Below are 19,524 nucleotides of genomic sequence, written 5' to 3' on the forward strand. Positions count from 1 at the left end.
GCGAGCGTCCCTGGGAATGTCCCTCACCCTCCAGGGCCTCCTGCCTTGCCCTGCCAGGAGAGGAAGGCATTTTCTCTCTGTTCGAGGGCTGGTCTCAAAGGAGGACCTGCAGAGGCTTTCTTTCCAATGGTGGAGAAGATTGATTTGCAGTGGAGAAACCCTCCAGCAGCTGTGGCACATCTGTCTTTAGTTGGGGAGCTTTTGCTGGGCTGAAGGGTGATGAAAAATGGATTGCCAGGGACCCTTTGCTTCTGTGATTGCTGACCTCTTTTTCGGGTCCAGGGATTATTCATCCCAAAATTGTCTCTCTGCTTGGAGGGCCCATTTCACCTCCCCTTGTGAGGGGGTGGCTTTTCCGTTGCAGCTTCAGCCTTCCCTCTCTCTGGAGGACAGAAGAAGGCATCCCAGGAAATGAGTTGGGACGAGCAGAAATTCAGTAGCTTGGAATTCCTACAGGCTCCCTCGTTCCATCTCCTCCTCAGCCATCCACGTCACTCTCTTGCAATTCTAGCCACTGGGACGATTTTAGGAGACCTTTGTTAATTGGCTTAGTGTGTGCCCAGCACAGAGCATCACCGCATGGGAGGAGAGCTAAGTTGCAAGGCTGGAAGATCTTGTCTTGGGGGGGGGGTTTGTTTACGCCTTGGGGGCCTGCAATATTTGGAAATGCAAAGTGTGATACGAAGAGCATCTGCAGAGCATCTTGTACCTGTCTCCTTTCAGTACTGCAAAGTAGCTCCTGCCTCATGGAATGCAACCCCAATGCTCAGTGAAAATGTGGGCATGTTGCAAAGTGCCAGGCAGGGACCAGCCTTCCCTGGGCAAAATGCTGGCCTTTTCCACTTTTGTTCCATTGCAGTTGTGGGAGAGGTTTCCTGCACAGCTGCAATTCCGTGCATTGGCCATCTTTACTTATTTTTTGGCACTCTAGATCCAAAGTACAGCTACACCAGAAGGAGCTATTCTGTTTTTTCAGTGGTAGGAATTGCCACCTTTTTTTTTTTTTATTGAAAGAGTTTTAAAAAAACAAAAACATTTTTCCCCCTTTTTTCCCCCTCCCTCCCAAAAAAAACCAAAACACCCCCCTCCCTCCCCCACCCCCCGGCTTCCCGGGTCAATCACAAGGTAAAGTTATACATAAACCAAACATAGAATAAAATTTTCCCTTCCCCCCAAGACAAGGAATGTCTTGGGAATAAAATGGCAGCATTTTATGTCAATCTTCTGGCTTGGTGTCGTTCTTGGCCAGAACTTGCCATGGAAGCACTGTGCCATGTGGCCACCTTTTTAACTTCTTGGAGATGAACCCACAAAAGACACCGGCTAAGAAGGGACAGAGCCTCCTTGTCCTTTTCCCACATGGCCCCCTTGGAACTACGGCAGCTCTTGGAAATTTTCTTCCTTATTTTTTTAAATATAGTAATAATAAGGTAACTGTTTCCAGAATAATTACATCCCAAGACAGAAACATATTTTGTCTTAAGCAAGGAAGAATAATTATGGCTATGACAGGCTTGACAATGGAACCTGAGTCGGTAGCTCACAGATCCCTGGGCAGCTCAGAGGCTGCTTCCTAAAAGCTGGCACTGAAGGGAGCAGGGCGAGGGTGGCAAGCTTGGCTCAGAGGATGGGAACAGCCCGCTTGCAGATGTTAGGAATGCTGGTCAAAGGAGCAGGAAGATTGTGGATAGGAACTCTTAATATAAACAAGGTCCTCAAAGTGTCGTCTTCAGCAGAAACTCTATTACTCTTTTTTTCTAACTGGTTGGCTCAGTTAGACTGTAGTTTGTGGAATTCCCAAATACGAGGCTCAGTCATTCCAGATTGATTATGACTGTTGTTTGTCTTCTCGGTTGGTGGGATGTGTGGAACCATTAGCGCATTCCGGTCTCTGCAAAGCCGGCCATTGTGGCGTGGTGCAAAAGATGCTTAGAGTGGTGCCACATGGCACAGTGCTTCCATGGCAAGTTCTGGCCAAGAACGACACCAAGCCAGAAGATTGACATAAAATGCTGCCATCCCAAGGGTGATGAAAGGCCTGGGACTTGGCCTCCAGCTTTCCTGATAATGCCTAGCAGAGAGTAGTTTTCAGATGTTTTCTGGCCATCAGCAGCTGGCTGGCTGATACTGGCCTGACTGTATTGTCGTCTTCAGGGTGTTCTACTGACTATGAAAAACGTGTCATTCCACTCCTTATAGGACAAGAGTGTTACTTATGGATGTATTCTGCCTAGGAAAATGGTGAGTTCAAAATTTGTGTGTGGACCTCTGAGAAACCATAGTTAGTTTCTCAGTGCAGGATACATCAAAACAGAAGTAAGACTTTTGAGAGGAAGAAAATGACAACTGCAAAATTGTGTGCTTGCAAGGGGCATCTGCCTTTGGGTTAAGCTGGGTAGTCTCAGAGAGCTGCTTGTAAATTGTGGGTGTGAAAGTAATTGGTGAGGTCAGGGTTTTAGTGCAAAATAGTCTTAATTCACTCCACTCATTTCTGTCCATGATGTCTGGACCCCTCGAGTCTTCTGAGACATGCATTATAAGGGAACCTTTTCAAAGGTATATAGTTAAAAAATGGATGTCCGTCAAAAAATGGATGTCCGTACGGGTCTGGATGGGGAGAAACAGGCTCAAACTCAATCCCTCCAAGACGGAGTGGCTGTGGATGCCGGCACCTCGGTACAGTCAGCTGCAGCCGCAGCTGACTGTTGGGGGCGAGTTATTGGCCCCGATGGAAAGGGTCCGCAACTTGGGCGTCCTCCTGGATGGACGGCTGTCTTTCGAAGATCATTTGACGGCCGTCTCCAGGAGAGCTTTTTACCAGGTTCGCCTGGTTCGCCAGTTGCGCCCCTTTCTAGACCGGGGTGCCCTATGCACGGTCACTCACGCGCTCGTTACATCTCGCTTGGATTACTGCAATGCTCTCTACATGGGGCTCCCCTTGAAGAGCATCCGGAGGCTTCAGTTGGTTCAGAACGCAGCTGCGCGGGTAATAGAGGGAGCCCCTCGTGGCTCCCACGTGACACCTCTCCTGCGCAGACTGCACTGGCTACCTGTGGCCTCTCGGGTGCGCTTCAAGGTTTTGGTGACCATCTTCAAAGCGCTCCATGGCATAGGGCCGGGTTACTTACGGGACCGCCTGCTGCCACCGACTACCTCCCACCGACCCGTACGCTCTCACAGGGAGGGACTCCTCAGGGTGCCGTCCGCCAGGCAGTGCCGACTGGCGACACCCAGGGGAAGGGCCTTCTCTGTGGGGGCTCCCACCCTCTGGAACGAGCTCCCCCCAGGATTACATCAACTTCCCGACCTCCGAACCTTCCGCCGCGAGCTTAAGACACATCTATTTATCCGTGCAGGGCTGGCCTAGGGTTTGATTTTTTATAAATTTAATTTTAATGGGGTTTTGTATTTTAACTATAGTTTTAAATATGGCCTAATGGAATAAGTTTTTTAAATGTTGTTTTAACATGTATTTATATTATATTTTATGTTTTATAAGGCTGTAAACCGCCCTGAGTCCTTCGGGAGATAGGGCGGTATAAAAGTTTGAATAATAAATAATAAATAAATAAATAAATAAAAGTGTCCCATTCCTGAGCCTTTGGGGGACCAAGGCCTGCATTCATCTGCACAGAGCAAGCTGGAGGTTTGGCATGGAATGATTAAAAATTGGGAAAGCTGAACTGGGCTCATATAAGTGTCAGAACTAAGGAGAAAAGGGCCTGCTTTTGTTTTAATGGGTGTTTTTGAAGCAAGCAGTGGAGAGATAGAGGGAAGGTGTCACCCAGGTTGAAGAGGGCCTTTTGGAAGCCTCTGCGGGTAACCAAAGGCTCCCCAAGAAGTTGCTGTGCAGCTTATGTCACCCAAATTTGCCTCTGCTTTGCCCTGGTTTCCATGGGAACTGCTGGCTTGATTGCTGCAAATGGCATAGAAAATGCTTGTCAGAAGTTAATTTGAAAGGTTCCAGATCCCCCCCACAGTAGCTCACAACCTCCAAGGTAATTTGGGTCCTAAAACCCAACTGAAATTGATCTGGCCAGGATTCCTTCCTTTGGCCCAGCCGGGATTATTAGTGAGGCAGCAGAGGGGGATGCCAGGCCCACTCCAGCTTGAATGGGCTCCTGACAAGACTTTCTCCCAGATGTCCAATCTGTATCCTCAGAAGAAGGGAACCAGAAGTGGAGTATGGGAACTTCAGTAGCTAAAGGTCCCTGAACAAACATGACAGAGTGGGAAAAAAATGTATCAGCAAAGTGCTTTGCAAAGTAATCACCAGAGAAGTTAATAAAGATCAACCTTAAAATTAAATACACCAGAAAAAGAAACCAGATAGGGAACAGCTTGAAGACAATATATTCATTATCCCTGAACGATTATTTTCAGAGTGGGAATCCAAAGAGCTAAGACAAATAGCAATCGTACCAAGTGAAATTCTACATTCTAAAACATATATTGACCCATTGAAAACCAACAGATTGCCAAGTCCAGATACCATATATCCATATGTTAAAAACAGCCAAATGTGCAATGTGCACATAAGGTGGCCAGTGTGATGCTAACTTTAAAAATGGACCCCGGGGAGTCCAGAAAGTTAGACTGGTCACCTGAAGGCTGTTATAAATAAATGAGTGAAAATAATTATTAAAGACAAATTGCCAAGCTTATAGGTAGAAATATTGCTGAAGAATCTACCTTTCTTCTGTGAAGAACTTTCAGAGTTCTTTGAGAATTCTCTCCATGTGGATGATTCTGTATATGTTGCTTATATAGTTTTCAGAAAGCCTCTGGCAAAATCTTTAATCAAAGATCTTTTAGCACAATTAACCAAGTTTTTCTATGGAACAATAGCCGAATAAAAAATTGGAGTATAAATGACAGTCCTTACATTGAAGGTTTATGATGTCTGCCTTCAGTGCTTCCTATGGATGTTTGCAAACTATTGGGATAGAACAAGGTGCCCAGGTTTCCCTGAGAACATCAGAGCATTTGTGCTCTCAATAAAAAGAAGAACGTCAGAACGTTCTCTAAACTACCATTGTAAAATCGAAATAGAAAGTGCGGTTTAGAATCAGCAAGTACAAATTGATGCACGTTGGTATAAATATTGCTCAGTTCAGTTAAAAGCCTGGCATTTTCTGAGCTGGCAGGGATAGTTGGGAAGCATTGGCCCAACCTGTTGGGGTGCCCGATTTCCCCTTTGGATCTTGGGAAAAGTGACTGGCAGCAGCTCAGAGCCACGCTTCCCTCTTGACATACTGCAGCTCCTATCATCACGCCTCAAAAGTGTTACGGAAAAGACGTAGAAGAGGCCAGCCAAAATAATACCACAACTAGAACAAACCCATTAAGGGAGGGAGGTTTTTTTCCCTTCCTCTCTTGTAATATAACCAGGATTTGGAAACAGTTGTGAGATTTGGTGATGGGAAATTTATGAAAAAAGAAATGCTTTCTCATACAGTAGAAATGCAAACTCTAAAATTACTGCCGGTAACAAAACATCTTATTGTTACCATTGGCAATTGCAAATACGCCATTTGCTAGGAAAGTGTAATTGCCTTTATGAGGCTCCTGCCTGAGTATGTGGCAGTCCGTGGTGAGAACAGAGGATCCGAGGGGATCGGCCTTTGAATTCTTTGCGTCATTACAAGATATATTCATTTAAAAAGGGTCTTTTTGGGAATGAACTTTTCTGTGAAGATGGTGTTTCTCCTTTTGTGATGTGCTTCAGTGTTTAAAAGATGCCCTGCTTTTGCACGCATATATGTATAGACGGAATAGTAAAGGAGGTTTTGGTCCAGATTGCCAAGCTGGCAAGAGATTCTTGCTCAACATTTTTAAATTAAACCAACAATTATATTATGAACATGCTTTTGCCCCTGGCTTCTTCTTCAGACCAGGGGAAGCTTCAGGGTGAGAAGCCGCTGTTGCTAGCTGGCTCCGCCAAGCACCCGATTTTCTGGCTTAAGTGGAGTAAAAGGAGCGATTAGACAGTGACAAATTCCTCTGGAAGGGATTGCCGGTTGGGGCGCAAGCCAAGGCATCTCACGCCTTCTCTTCCTGAAAGCGATCCAGGTTAAGTACCCTGCTGCTGCTTTGGGAGGTGCCAGCTACATCTTAGGGCCTGCCTGTCGCTGGAGAGCACACGCCCTGGGATGCGTCCCGGCTCGTCCGTCGGAAGGCTGCTGTCCTTTAGCCGGCTGAGCAAGAAGAGGAGGCATCTCAAGCAAAGTCTGTGTCTGGCTTGATGTGAATCATTCTCTTGAGGTGAGGATGAAAATGCTTTTGATCATCCAAGTGGAGACAGGATAGAAGCAGGCAGGCCAGGAGCACATAGTAGAGCCAGCCAGAATCTATAGGGGATAATTCATGCACCAGAAACACGTGGAGACTATACACTACATAGATGTGTTTTTTTTTCTAACCCCCAAAAGCCTCTGGCCATGATGTGCTTGAAGAAAAAAATCCAGATGTCAATCCTTCCAAGAACACCTGGGGATTATATATAAACAAACCATGGTAGATTCAGCTCTAATGCATACCGTTGTCAGGTTAAATACCATCATCTCCAAGTGGTGTCAAGAAAACAATTAAAAACAAAGCTTCCTTTAGAGAGTGGGATTGTTGCCTAATATGAACAAAAGGAACACATATCCTTGAATATATGTAAACAATACAAGAAGACAATAGATTTCAAAAAGATTGTTGAAGAATCTACATTTCTTCTGCAAAGAACATTTCAGAAGTTTTTGAGAGTTCTCAAAAAGGGATTTTGTGGAGCACAGCATTAAAATCTACCAGCCACCCAAGAAAGCTGAATTCCTTGGAAGAAGTAGTCAGCTAGAGACGTGGTTGGACCTTTGGATGACAAGGAATTAAAGACGGACATACATGTGCATGTGTTTGGACTCGTGTCTGTGTGTATACTTGTGTGTACACAGTATGTATAGAAATAGGAAGCTACAAAATGCATATCATTTTTGGGCAAGGAATCATGATGATGGTGGGGTAAGGAATTGGTGGGAGAGGCCTTCTGTTAATGTTTGGCAACAGAAAGTATCTGAGGGAGGGGCTGGGACTCCCAGACGGGGAGGCGCCTAGCAATTCTGCCATCAAGTCCTTTTGGCCACCAGGCAACCTCCTTCGGGATGGGCAAGGGGAGCATCTGAGGTTGGGGTGGGGAGCGCAGGGCTGGGACAAACTAGCCTTGGTTTATAAGGATGGGATGCCAAAAGATCTTTGAGTCCATGTTTGCCATGCCTAGCAGAACGTAGAGGCCTTCAGTGATACCAGCGGTTTGCCAGTCCTCCTCCTGGCAAATCCAGATTGGCACCACTTAGTATATAACACACCAGTTTCCTAGGATTAGCCCAAGCTTTAGCAGAGGCTGATGATCCTTTCATCTTTATGAGCTCTCTCCCAGTGCAATAACTGGGGTGACACCAGTCATAGGCAACTTGCTTTGTCATCCCCTGCCCTTTGGGTCCAGGTCCCTGGTCCGGGGGAGCCTGGGACCTGGGTTCAGGTCAGCAGGACCTGGCCTGCTTTTGGATGCTGGGCTCTTGAGGATGCTTCTGCTGCCCTGGCAAGCTGGGACTCCTGGGCTGCTAAGCAACTTTGCGTGGCATTTCGGCTCCTCACTGACACTGTGCCAGTGCTCAGCAGCTGCCCTGGGCTCCAGCTCTGTTGGCACCTCCTGCCGAGCGATCTCAGAGCCACGTTCCTTGAGAGGAAGGTTATCCCACGGCTGGCAGATGGACTGTCTGCTTGGCATCAAGGTTGCTCCTGCTGGCTTCTGCTTCAGAGAATAGCACAGAGGCTGCTCGGTGACTTCACAGCCTCCGTTTAACGAGTACACATTATGTTTATTACATTATTGGATCACTGAAGGTTTGGCAGCTTGCACAGTTGAACGTGGTTAGATTTTCGTTTGACTTTGTTTTGGCAGTTGTGTCACACACGCTCGCTTGATTTCTGTGAAATACGTTTTCTCACAAGTGATTAAATAGAATAGAATTTTTTATTGGCCAAGTGTGATTGGACACGCAAGGAATTTGTCTTGGTGCATATGCTCTCACTGTACATATGTACACAAATGCTGCCTCTTTCTCTTCCTTTTTTTAAATATTTTTTTTTATTTTTTACACACAAAAAAACTACATACAATGTATCTTTTCTGAACAAAATATCAGCCAGTTTACATCCAATTTGGTTTAGATTAGATTTTTAAGAGAAATGCAAATAGGGAAATAAAAAAAAGGAAGGGAAATATATTGATGAAAGCATATAAAAGTGTTAGAAAAACCCAAACCGCCTCTCTCTTTTCCATCCCAGCCCTGTTCAGTCTTTGCTGCCTCTAATCTCCAAAGTGGGTGACTTCTGCAGCTTTCATGACGCTGATAACCGCCAAGCTCTTGAGTTCCCAAGAGTTTCTTCTCTGAATTTTCTGCAGCCTTTTCCAGGAACTCTTCAGGGCCGCTTTCCCCACTTTCTGCCCCTCTTTAACAAGGTCCATTTATTATTATTATTATTATTATTATTTTATTTTATCACAACAGTATATAACAGTATATAACAGTATATAACAGTATACTCCGCCCATTTGATCAGTTAATGGAAACCGATTCCTCAATAGAACTGTGAATGAGATTTGGACATTTTAAATTCTATTTTACCAGAGCTGACAGACCGTCAAGGGAGACGTACATTCCACTCCATCATGCATCTTAAAAGTGGATGTCCGTTTTGTATGCCCCCCCCCTCCAGTTCCTTGTCAGTAGGTGAGACGATTAGGGTGCCTGAGCCACTCCGCGCTTGGAAGAAGGAACAGATCCCCCCCTCCCCAATTTTCCTTCTTTCTGAGAGGTTCGGGGCTGCATCCCCGGGAGATGCCTTCCGTCTCCCCACCCACGGGTTGCGATGAATACTTGGGGACATGTGTGGGAAAGCAGCTTGGAGGACAGAACAGCCTCAGTTGGATCATCATCTGCTCTCCGGGTTTGTGTTTCCTTGCTGGAAGTGCTTGAGTCACTCTCCGCTTTATGCCGAACTGCCTCCCCTAAATGAGAGCTGCACCCGTCAGAAGAGCCCTGGTTCCCAGCTCCAGTGGTTTCACATCGGGGCAGCAGCTTGGCTCAGCGGATAACCTAGAGGGTGCCCTTCCAGGACTGGGGGGGGGAGGAGGTTTGCTTCATGCCCCCCTCCCCCCGTGATGCCCTGATTGTTGAAATTTCTGCAAAAGAAGGGTCACCAAGAGGCAGTGTGAAAAGCAGCAGTTGTGCTGCCTGGGAAGGGAGAGAAAGGGGAGGGGAGGTGGGCAACACTAGGAATGAGAGGAGGTGGGCAAGGGGTGCCCACAAGCCAGGACAGCAGCCATGCAGGGAACGTGTCCGCAGGCAGGGCCAGTTCTGTGAGCGCCGGGCAGGACAGCAGGAGTGGCTGTCATCTCTTTCTCCTCTGCCCTGCCTGTCCTTTTGTGTTTTCAGTATTGAAGCCAAAGTCACCAAATTCACAATGTCCATTTCTAAGGCTCCTAGCACAGCTTTGATGAAAAGCCAAACGGGGGCTCCTAGGGCCAGGCTGGGGCCCCCGAGAAGCCTGGGATCGTTTCACAGAGGACTGAGCCCAGGCAGAAATTGTGGGGGGGGGGTTTGCCATGCTAATTAAAAAGAAAAAATGGGATGGATGGATGTATATAGGTAGGTAGGTATAGGTGTAGATACATACATATACATATACATATACATATACATATACATATACATATACATATACATATATATATATATATATATATATATATATATATATATACATACACACACACACACACACACACACATTGTGTGTGTATGTACTATATATGTCTGTATATAATGTAAGACATAGTATGTGGGGCTGCCCAGATTGCTACTCAGTTCTCCAAATTGCTGGCTATTATCCCTGGGAGCTTTTTATGCCCCACTGCACCGTTTCCTGGCATGCCAAGATTGCCATGTGGCTGAGCCCGTCATCGGCTGCTGCCGGTTATTAAATTTAAATCCTGTGATGTAATATTATTTAGTTGAGTTTTTCCTGGAGAACGCAGGTCAGGAAGCACCCCAGCTTCTTTGGCCAGGCTGCTCTGGGCTCAGTCCCAGCAAGGGCACCCAAAGGTTGTTAGGTTGTTTATAGTTCTTAGGATAACTGGATGTGACACCCATGTGAGAACAGTTCTGGCTGCGCTCGTTTCCAGGGCCGGGAGGTGGGAGCGAAGACTACAGGAAGATGCCTTCGCAGGAGAGTTCAGTGGGTCACTCCTGCCGTGGAGGTATCAGCGGTGCCACCTGTTGGCTGCCCATGCAAAGTCAGGGAACAGATGGCTTGTATTCCTGATCATTCTGGGAAGACTCCGGGTGATGTTTGTAGATGCAGCGTTGCAAAGATCGACACGGTTCAAAGAAGTGGGCCTACATTTGAATTAAACAGCATTTCTAAAACCCGGAACCTCACTGTGTGGAAGAAAGGGATGTATTGAGCATGGAGGAGGCAGCAAAACAGATTCGTCAAGGTTGCACGCAGCCCATGATCGACTGTCTCGGATTGCTGATACGAGCATGTGTTTATGAACTGGCTTTCAGTCCAGTGGGAAGATTGAACAGTGTTATTCCCAGAGTCAGAGTTTCAAGAGGTGTTTAATAATTGGACTGAAGGATTTCCTTTTATTATTTGCTTTGGCTGTTTTGCCAAGAGAGAAAGGGGGGTATAAATCACACGGATAGATCATTAAGTAAGTTCCGCACAGAAAGCCATAATTTTAGTCGGTGGCTCCCTCAGTGATTGCCTCCTTGGCTTTTTTAAAGCAGCAGCAAAGCTTATTAGGTGACCTTGTAGCAGACTTCCAGAGGTGGAAGCACACCTCCTTCCCCACAGAGCTTTCCTGGAGGTGCTCCAGATCCCCTGCCTGTAAACCTTCCACGCTTGGGGGCTTCGGCAGAGAGCAGGATGGCTTTTATTGTCATGTTTTTTCCAGATTTGCTCTCCCTTCTCCTGCTTTCCCTCCAGTGGGCAGAGCTGCCCTCTGGCCTAAGTCAGCAGCTGGTTGGGAGGAAAGGGTCCCTCTTCCCCTGAAAAGGGCCAGGGAATCACAAAGGCCCTGAGCGGTTGACCTGCCACTCTGGGACGGCCGCAGCAAAGGGCTTGGCAAGGAAGAAAGAGCTGGTGGTAAAACATTTTGCTGCCTTGAATGGTTAGGATGTATTTATTTTTGATTTGTATGGGGGAAGTTAGGATTTGAGAAGAAGGGGAGGATTATAATTTGTGTTAGGGAAAAGTTAGCAAATGATTGTTTTTTGAACTATACCTTGTGTTTGTTCTGGGAAGTCGAGGGGTGGGGAGGAGGGTGGTCTTGGAGGGAGGGGGGAGGGGATGGAGTGGGGGGAGGGGGAAAAAAGTGGGGGTGAAAATTTTTGTAAAAACTTTTTCAATTAAAAAAAACAAACATTTTGCTGCCTGAAGGGCAAAGCGGAGAGTTCCTGTCCTTCTTGCTCCCGGCATTTGCACCAGGAAAGTGACATAGATTTGGGTTTCGTGTGGAATTGCAGTCGCCATGGAGACAGATACCCAGGCAGCAAAGTGGGCGGCTTGAAACACCGGAGCAAAGGTCTCAGCAAGGATCTGCTGGGATGGGGTGGAACGGATCCCATGGAAAACAGTAGAGAAAACAGCAACGGTGATTGAGCAGTGTGGAGAACTGCCAGCAGCCTCATTCATAGTGGATTCCTCTCGCGAGCTCCCTGCCTCTCTTCCCACAGCTACCCGTGGGGTTGTTGCTGGGCTGGGCAAGGAGGTGGGCTGAAGAACTCGGATTTGCAGGAACTTAGATACAGGGGCCTTTGAGCTTATTTTACTCTTTTTATATTAGATCTTGGATCTCAGCTTTCCTTTGGCAATGCACCTTGTACTTACTCTTCCCATTTCCCCCTGAAAACAACCTTTTGAGAGAGGGGGCATCAGTAGGAGAAAAGAAAGCCCTTGGCAACCCAAAACGGCTGTTCTGCAAGTGGTGCTCAGAGGCCTTCTGAGCACAAAATGGATGATCAGGAGACCGAGAGGCCAACCTTGGAAGGGGGGCAAGGCCCACGACAGAGACAGAGACAGGAGGGATGCCTGGCCTTGTTAGGCAAGGGCTGGAACTCTTCAGCTAACCCAGAATACCACCTTGGGACACCACCCCCCCCCGTTTCTAAACCAAGTGCTGCATGGATTTTGGGCAGTTGAAAGTAGCTCCACAAGATGGAACTCTTGGCTAGGTCAGTCTTGTTTTCGGAATGTTTTGGATTAAAAACGATACGCTTGAGCAGAGAAAAGCTTTCTTTGATGATCTGTGTTCCCTTCCATTGTAAAAATAACACCTTTGAGAGTTTCTAAGATATTTACAGAGTCTATTTGCTATTCTCACTCGAAGGGCAAGGTTAATTGCCACAGGAACACCCCCCCCCCAAGCACCTGCTCTGCTTCCTGCATCAGCATTCACACATAAGGTGGTTTTCTCATTTTGGGTTTAAATTAGTATCTGAATTGGGCCACTTTGACTAGTTCCGAATGCTTGGCGTTACGGATGAATGCAATCAATTTATACAGTCTTCCACAAATTAATAAATTCATAGAAAGCCACCATTCAGAGCACAGTTTATAGAAAGTTGCTGGCATCTCTGCCATTCCTGTTAGGGGTTTTGGCCCAACCTTGGCAAGTTATTCAGAGTTAGAAATAAACCATTCAGTTCAATAAACCGGTCATTTTTCTTGCTCTCTAGTAGCTTTATGCTCTCAGAATGAATCCGATGGCGAGGAGCAGTAATTCTTCTGATCAACCTGCCCATTCTGGGTTTAATAATAACTACTCTCATGTCTGCCCTTTCAGGTCGCAATAAAGATCATTGACAAGACTCAGCTGGATGAAGAGAACCTCAAAAAGATTTTTCGAGAAGTGCAGATTATGAAGATGCTGTGCCACCCTCATATCATCAGATTGTATCAGGTCTGGCGGCTGAGTAACTGAGACGGGGACAGGCAACATGTTGGTAAAGACTTTGCGGGAGGGGTAGGAGGGGCCTCCAACCTTCTGGCTCCTTTTGATCCCAAGGGAACCTCTGCGTCTCACGGGGGTGGGTGGGTGGGTGGGTGGGTGGGCTCTTGGCATCTGCAAGGCTTCCTTTTGGCCCCCATAATCAAGAGGCCTCTTGCTGATTCAGAGGAGTACAAGGATTTCAGAATAAAACGGTGTTGTTGAATGCCAAACAGCGGAGGAGGAGCGTTGAAGCATCAGTCTGTGGAGCCTTTGGTGCCTGTCCCATGGGGGATCCTTCTGTGGACCCCTCCCCCCCCCAAGAAGAAGCCAGATTAGCCGAGGGTGTTTTGTCATGAGCCTGTCCTCCGTATCAGCTGCTTTTCTGCCCTTGTGCAGGTCATGGAGACAGAGAGGATGATTTATCTGGTCACGGAGTATGCCAGCGGAGGGGAGATATTCGGTAAGTGCCTTGTATACTTGGTCAACTCCAGGAAATAAAATAGGTGCTGGCCCTTTTGCTTACTTTCTGGCTGATGCTCTTCGGTCTTGGAAGTTTCCACTGCTGCATAATTGCTGTGGAAGCAAGATTTGGTGAGCTCTGCTGCACTTGGATGAAAGGAAAGGAAGAGCGGAGAATTCTGAGGGGGGCTTGTCATCACGAAGTTCTCAAAATGTGAAGACTTGGGGAAAGTGACAGCCTGCGCAGGATATTGGCCTTTGGTGCAGGTCAGCTGCCAACAGAGCTAGAATTGTCCCTGGGCAGCCCAAGGAGACCCGCCGGGCTGCCCTGCTGAGTTTCCCAGACCACAAGGAATCATCTGGCAAGCCAGGTTAGCCGCAGGAACAGGGCCATCCGGGCCACTTCCTTTCTTGGGCAGGTTTCTTTTTAATAGGACAAAGTTGCAGTGGCTACGGAAGAGCCAAGGTGACTTCAGCTGATAAAGAGGCCGTAAAGAGACTCCACCCCTGAATCTTGATTATTATTATTATTATTATTATTATTTATTATATTTGTATACCGCCCATCTCCCGAAGGACTCAGGGCGGTTCACAGCCAAAAAACAACAGAAAACATATAATACATATAAGCAGCTAAAAGAATAGACAGTTAAATTCAATTGATGCCCTAAAACTATAAGTATAAATTTTAAAACCTCATTTAAACCCCTTTTTTAAAAAATCCCAATTTAAAAACTACGTTCAAGCTAGTCCTGCTCTTCGAAATAGTAACGTCTTCAGCTCGCGGCGGAAGGACCTGAGATCGGGGAGTTGATGAAGTCCCAGAGGGAGCTCGTTCCAGAGGGTAGGGGCCCCCACAGAGAAGGCCCTCCCCCTAGAGGTCGCCAGCCGACATTGTTTAGCTGACGGTATCCGGAGGAGGCCCTCTCTGTGAGAGCGCACTGGTCGGTGAGAGGCTAATGGTGGCAGTAGGCGGTCCCGTAAATATCCCGGCCCTAGGCCATGGAGCGTTTTAAAGGTGATAACAAGTACCTTGAAGTGAACCCGGAAGACCACCGGGAGCCAGTGCAGACTACGCAGGAGGGGTGTTACATGGGAGCCACAAGGTGCTCCCTCTATCACCCGCGCAGTGCAGATGACCCAAAGGAGCCCTCCCTTTCTTGCCCTGCATTCCAAAAAGCAGGCAGGGCCAGAGCAAAAACTAAAAGTTTAAATATCATTAAAATATATTATAATCAGACACATTTGCTGTGGTGACTCCCTATGTATTTTATCATTCTCCTCTGGGATCACCTTAAGTGCCTCTCGGGAGGCACTCTGCAGCTGCCTGGAGGCTTTGGGGAGCCCTTCTTTCAGGGCGAGTTGCCAAGATGAAGAGGCCAGGAAAACCCGCCCTTCTCGGTGGCCCAGGCACCGTCTTCCTGCTGCCAGCCCTGGGGCCTAGCCAGCTCCCACAGGTCCAGGAAAGCCAGTGCTGCCATTCTCTTCCTGGCTCTGTCTGCATGCTGCCCTCCCTGGCTATCGAGACCCTCGCAGCCCCTCTTCTTCCCTCTAATGTGGAGGATGCCCTTCCTCACTTGCCATGCTTTGCCCAACTTCCCTTTGCCGGTGGCCAGGCTGACTGAACCCGCTCTGCCATTCCAAAGAAGTCCTGAGTATGGTAGGAGCAAGTGTCAGAGTGGGTGGGGGGCTGTTTCAATGGCGCAGCTCCGGTCTGGGGCCCGGACTGTGGGGGATCCAGGGATCGCCTGCGACGGCCTCACTTGTTGGCCCTTTAGGCAGAGAGCGGCTTCCTCTTTCTGGAAGGGCTTCTCAGAGGAAAAGGGGACTGCAGTGCTGGCAGTACGCGACCTCAGGGCCTCTCAGCCTGGGCAGAGGCCTGCCTGATCGCTCTCAGAAGCAGCTCAGCCTTCATGGAGGTGACCGGCACACCTAAGGCTGCCTAGAGCAAACACCGGGTGTTGGTAGGTTGCTCTGTTAGCAGAAATCCTCAACGTCCATCTGGACAAAGAGGTCCAGTTGCACAAGGGGTGCTTTGCATGTGTGTTGTCCGCCCCCCCGCCCCATATGAAGGTTCAGCTCCTTTTTGTCCCAGCCAGGGAGGCCAGGTGCTCTTTTCACTGAGGTGGGGTGGGGTGGGGGGAGAAATAAAGGTTTGCCAAAACCACTAAGCCCAGAGTGTCCTTGGTGGCTCCATCTGAAGACAAGCATTAAGCTGGTTACTCCCAACTTTTCATTAAAAGACTTCTTGGGGATCAGCCCGATGACTGCTCTCCCCTCCCCTGTGTTCTTTGGTCAAAGGCACGAGGAAGATGTTCATCCCATGCACTCCCACAAGTGTGCCCCCCCATACACACATGCCCCCCCCCCATCTTTGCTAAGCTCGGTCACCTTCCTGCTCTCTTTTCTGCTGTTCGTTGCAGGGTGCCTGGCTTTTCTGCCCCCCCCCCCCCGGTTGCCTGAGAGGCAGTGGAGGGCCCTTCTCTATTCTGTCTTCCACTGCCGCCTCCCACGGCTTTGCCCATTGGTGCGAGAAGGGTTTGTGGGGGTGTCTCCCATGAATCCCCCACAATCCCCTTCACTCTTGCGTCACAGTGGCAGTTTTTGCCGCCCCATGGCACGCTCAGTGGAGCAGCTTGGGTGCTGTTGTTTCCCTCCGGGAGGGTGGGGGAGTGAGTGGGATCTATAATTGCAGTCGTGCCTTGTGAGGCCATCCTTCTTGCCTAGAAAGGTTCCTCTTTGGCTTCTACCCAAAAGCCTTGGGGTGCTGAGGAGCCTCGGAAGGTGCACTGGTTGGTGCCTGAAGGGCCAGGCCGAGAGCATTTCCCTGGGGACGCTACTCCAACAGGAGAGAACCCTTTGCTGCTCTTCCCCTTGACTCTGCGCTGCAGGCGATTTGGGAGGAAAGGTGCTGAACTTCAAGAGAGCGGTTGACCCCACCAGCGGTTTTGGCTGGCAGTTATGCCGCGTCTCCTTCCACAGGTGGCCTAATCCATTTCTCCCCAGGTCACTTCCTTGCATGTCCCATCATTCACCCAGAATAGGCGTCTAACCGGCTTCATCCCTCCCGCCTTTCCTTCAGATCACCTGGTGGCTCACGGACGAATGGCTGAAAAAGAGGCTCGGAAGAAGTTTAAGCAGATAGTAGCAGCTGTGCACTTCTGCCACTGTCACCATATTGTCCACAGAGACTTGAAGGCCGAGAATTTGCTTCTGGATGCAAATCTGAACATCAAAATAGCAGGTGATCCATTGGACCTCAGGCTTTCCAAAGGTTTCCTGGAAAAATAGGGGGGGCCCTTCGAGGACTGGCAGGCAAAGAAAGCTCACAATGGGAGTTAATGAACAGTCCTTGCAATAGAGACAGCAAGGTGGGCTTTGCATGGAAGGGCTGCACTTCCGGATGGTGCGTAATTGCTTAGCCTGACTGAAGTAGGAAGAGAAAAGTTCTAAAAGGATCTGCAGGCTCAACTATATCACACTGGCAAGCTCAATTCAGCACCCACCAAGGGAAAGTCATTTTGGGGCAGTGGGGTCTAAAGGCTCCTGTCAGGAGAGGGACCTGAAGGGTTGTGCTGGAGAGTTGTGGGGAAACCAGTGGACACCACAGGCATGGCATTTCTTGCCGGACGATTGCGTGCTGCGTGCTGCTCTCCCTGGCTTCCCCTGGACACCCACTTGCTCTTGTGCAGGACATTAGGCAATGGGCAGTTTGGTGGGAAATCACCGGCCCTTCCTTCCTTCTCTTCCAGATTTTGGATTCAGTAATATCTTCACTCCTGGTCAGCTACTGAAGACCTGGTGTGGAAGTCCCCCTTACGCTGCCCCTGAACTGTTTGAAGGGAAGGAATACGATGGGCCGAAAGTGGACATCTGGGTAAGCGGCAAAGGCATTCTCTTCTCTCTTAGGGCCTCCTTGGCAGCATTCGAAGCTGAAATCTTTGTCTCGGCCTTCTTGGGGATGGCCTCCTCTGGCCGTTGGGCTGGGAAAATGGTCCGTTTGCTCCCCTGGCCTTCCTCTGTGAGGCCTCCCTCCCCGCTGCCCTCCGAAGGGCACTCAGGGCCTCTTCTTTTGCAGAGCCTTGGGGTGGTGCTCTACGTGCTGGTGTGCGGGGCCCTGCCTTTCGATGGCAGCACGCTGCAGAACCTGCGGGCGAGGGTGCTGAGCGGGAAGTTCCGCATCCCGTTCTTCATGTCAACAGGTATGGAGCACGTGGTGGGGGCCCCCATAGCATGTGTTTGGATGGTGGTGCGTGTGGACGGATGGACACAGCAGGAGCTGGGTTCTGCTTCCTTAAGCCCGTTGGATAAAGCAGCAGGGCCCTAAGAAGTTTGCGCCCTAAAATGGGTATCACTTCACACCCCCTACCCACTATTTGGAACATGGTTGCTTGCAGAAAGAGGCAGTTGCCTTTGCGTCCTCCAGGATAATAACGGGCTACAATAAGGAGCGCTCGATTGGACCAGGCACAGGCTTATCAGAACGTACAATTTGTTGAAATTCGGAATGAGCCCATTTTGGGCCTTTCTGTGCACGGCTGTTCTTTGGTCTCTTGTTTCCGTGGGAAAGTCAGGTGGTGACTGTGAAAACAGTTCCTGTTTCCCAAACTGCTGCTTGTATTGAGGACCCCCTGCCTGACCCAGAGTCTTCCCCCGCTCTATTCCCCCAGGTGGGGAAGAGGGAGGAGGCCAGGATTAGCTTTTCCGATGAAATGAGACACCAGGAAAGGACCGAGCTGGGGAAATGTTCAAGCAGATTATTTTCATGCAAGCTTGAAAAGCCTCAGTGAGACTTCCCTGCCTGCCTTCACACACACACACCGGCCCCCTTCCTCTGAGCAGGAAGCCATCATCTAACATTCAATGGGCGGAATTTAGTTCTGCCTACTACAGAACTGTGTTAAAATGATTTCCTGTGGTCTGGTTCATTAGAACTTATGTGTCTTCTGCCATGGAAGGGAGGGGCAGCCTTAGGCAGGCCCAGGATCAGCCCATGGAATGTTCCAGCCGGGCTCAGCTTTGGAACAATTGTGCTTTTACCTACAAGCCACCTTCAGCACACAAACAGGCTGCTTCTGTTGTTTCCCTGATTCCGGCCAGGAATGAGATTTTCAGACTGGTGCTCTTGGTCCTCTGGAACCTTCCTGCTTTGGCCTGGTGTTTACATGGGCCCATCAGATGAACCTCCGTGATTTGATAGATGCAGAAGACTTTCTTCCCTAGAAAAATGGCAGCATCAGTCTAGAACTTTGGGGAATTCTTTGTCGTCCCCCTTTTCGTGGAGTTTTTGTGGGGGGAAATGCAGGTGAAGCATTTGAGAAAACACGGGATGAAGGGAAGGTCAACCCCCCTCCCATCCGTTCTGTGACACACAGAAGGAGAGAAAGTGGGGGCCTGGCCTGCCGCTCTAAGGTTCCCACTGTGCTGGCTCAGTATCCGTCCTTCTTAGGTTCTCGAGCAGGGTAACAAACATAGAACGAGCGTCAGTTGTGGGCCGTGTAAAAAGGGCTTTGCTTCTGGGTGGTCCTCGCAGCAAGGCATTGGACCCCTTTCTTGGGACCTGCAGCACCACAGTTTGGCCTTGGGGTCCTGGGCGGAGGAGGGGCTCGGGCTGCCTGCCCTGTGCAGTAGGAGAGTGAGTTGAGGTGGACCAACTCCCGTTCTGAGAGTCACATCAAGCCGCAGAGCCAAGGGCAAAGGAGGGGCCCTCTGGGGACACAGGAGCACCCCGTGGCGCGTGTCCTGCGGTCCCATCCCGGCCGCTCTCTTGCAGAGTGTGAACATTTGATCCGCCACATGCTGGTGCTGGAGCCGAGCAAACGGCTCTCCATGGAGCAGATCTGCAAGCACAAGTGGATGAAGCTTGGGGAAGCAGACACCGACTTCAGTACAGTGAGTGCCTTTGTTTTACTGGCTTTCCTAAGACGCTTGGGTATAAAAGCAAATCGGGTAGGTTGGGCGACCAGGTCAGCGTAAAGGGGACTTTGTAAAGGTGGGGCCGGCCCTAGAGCAGAGGCACA

The 19,524-nt window shown here is 49.0% G+C and overlaps 1 protein-coding gene across 6 annotated transcripts in view; it reads left to right on the forward strand.

Annotated features, from left to right (window-relative positions):
* SIK3 (SIK family kinase 3) overlaps positions 1 to 19,524 on the forward strand; it is a 52,634-nt gene that overhangs the window by 18,087 nt on the left and 15,023 nt on the right. For 4 of the 6 annotated variants that reach the window (XR_009156460.1, XM_058194206.1, XM_058194207.1 and 1 more), the window contains exons 2-7: positions 12,899 to 13,015; positions 13,442 to 13,505; positions 16,587 to 16,748; positions 17,257 to 17,381; positions 17,583 to 17,706; positions 19,278 to 19,396. Coding sequence is in view for 5 of the 6 variants with exons in the window: in XM_058194206.1 (XP_058050189.1) it covers positions 12,899 to 13,015; positions 13,442 to 13,505; positions 16,587 to 16,748; positions 17,257 to 17,381; positions 17,583 to 17,706; positions 19,278 to 19,396 (711 nt within the window). In the remaining variant the exon portion in view is untranslated. Of the gene's footprint in view, positions 1 to 12,898; positions 13,059 to 13,441; positions 13,506 to 15,322; positions 15,469 to 16,586; positions 16,749 to 17,256; positions 17,382 to 17,582; positions 17,707 to 19,277; positions 19,397 to 19,524 lie in introns of those variants that run through there. The other 2 variants (XM_058194209.1, XM_058194210.1) reach the window with 2 other exon arrangements.

The sequence above is a fragment of the Ahaetulla prasina genome, chromosome 9 (assembly GCF_028640845.1).
Source record: "Ahaetulla prasina isolate Xishuangbanna chromosome 9, ASM2864084v1, whole genome shotgun sequence".
In the NCBI taxonomy this organism is placed as follows: domain Eukaryota; kingdom Metazoa; phylum Chordata; class Lepidosauria; order Squamata; family Colubridae; genus Ahaetulla; species Ahaetulla prasina.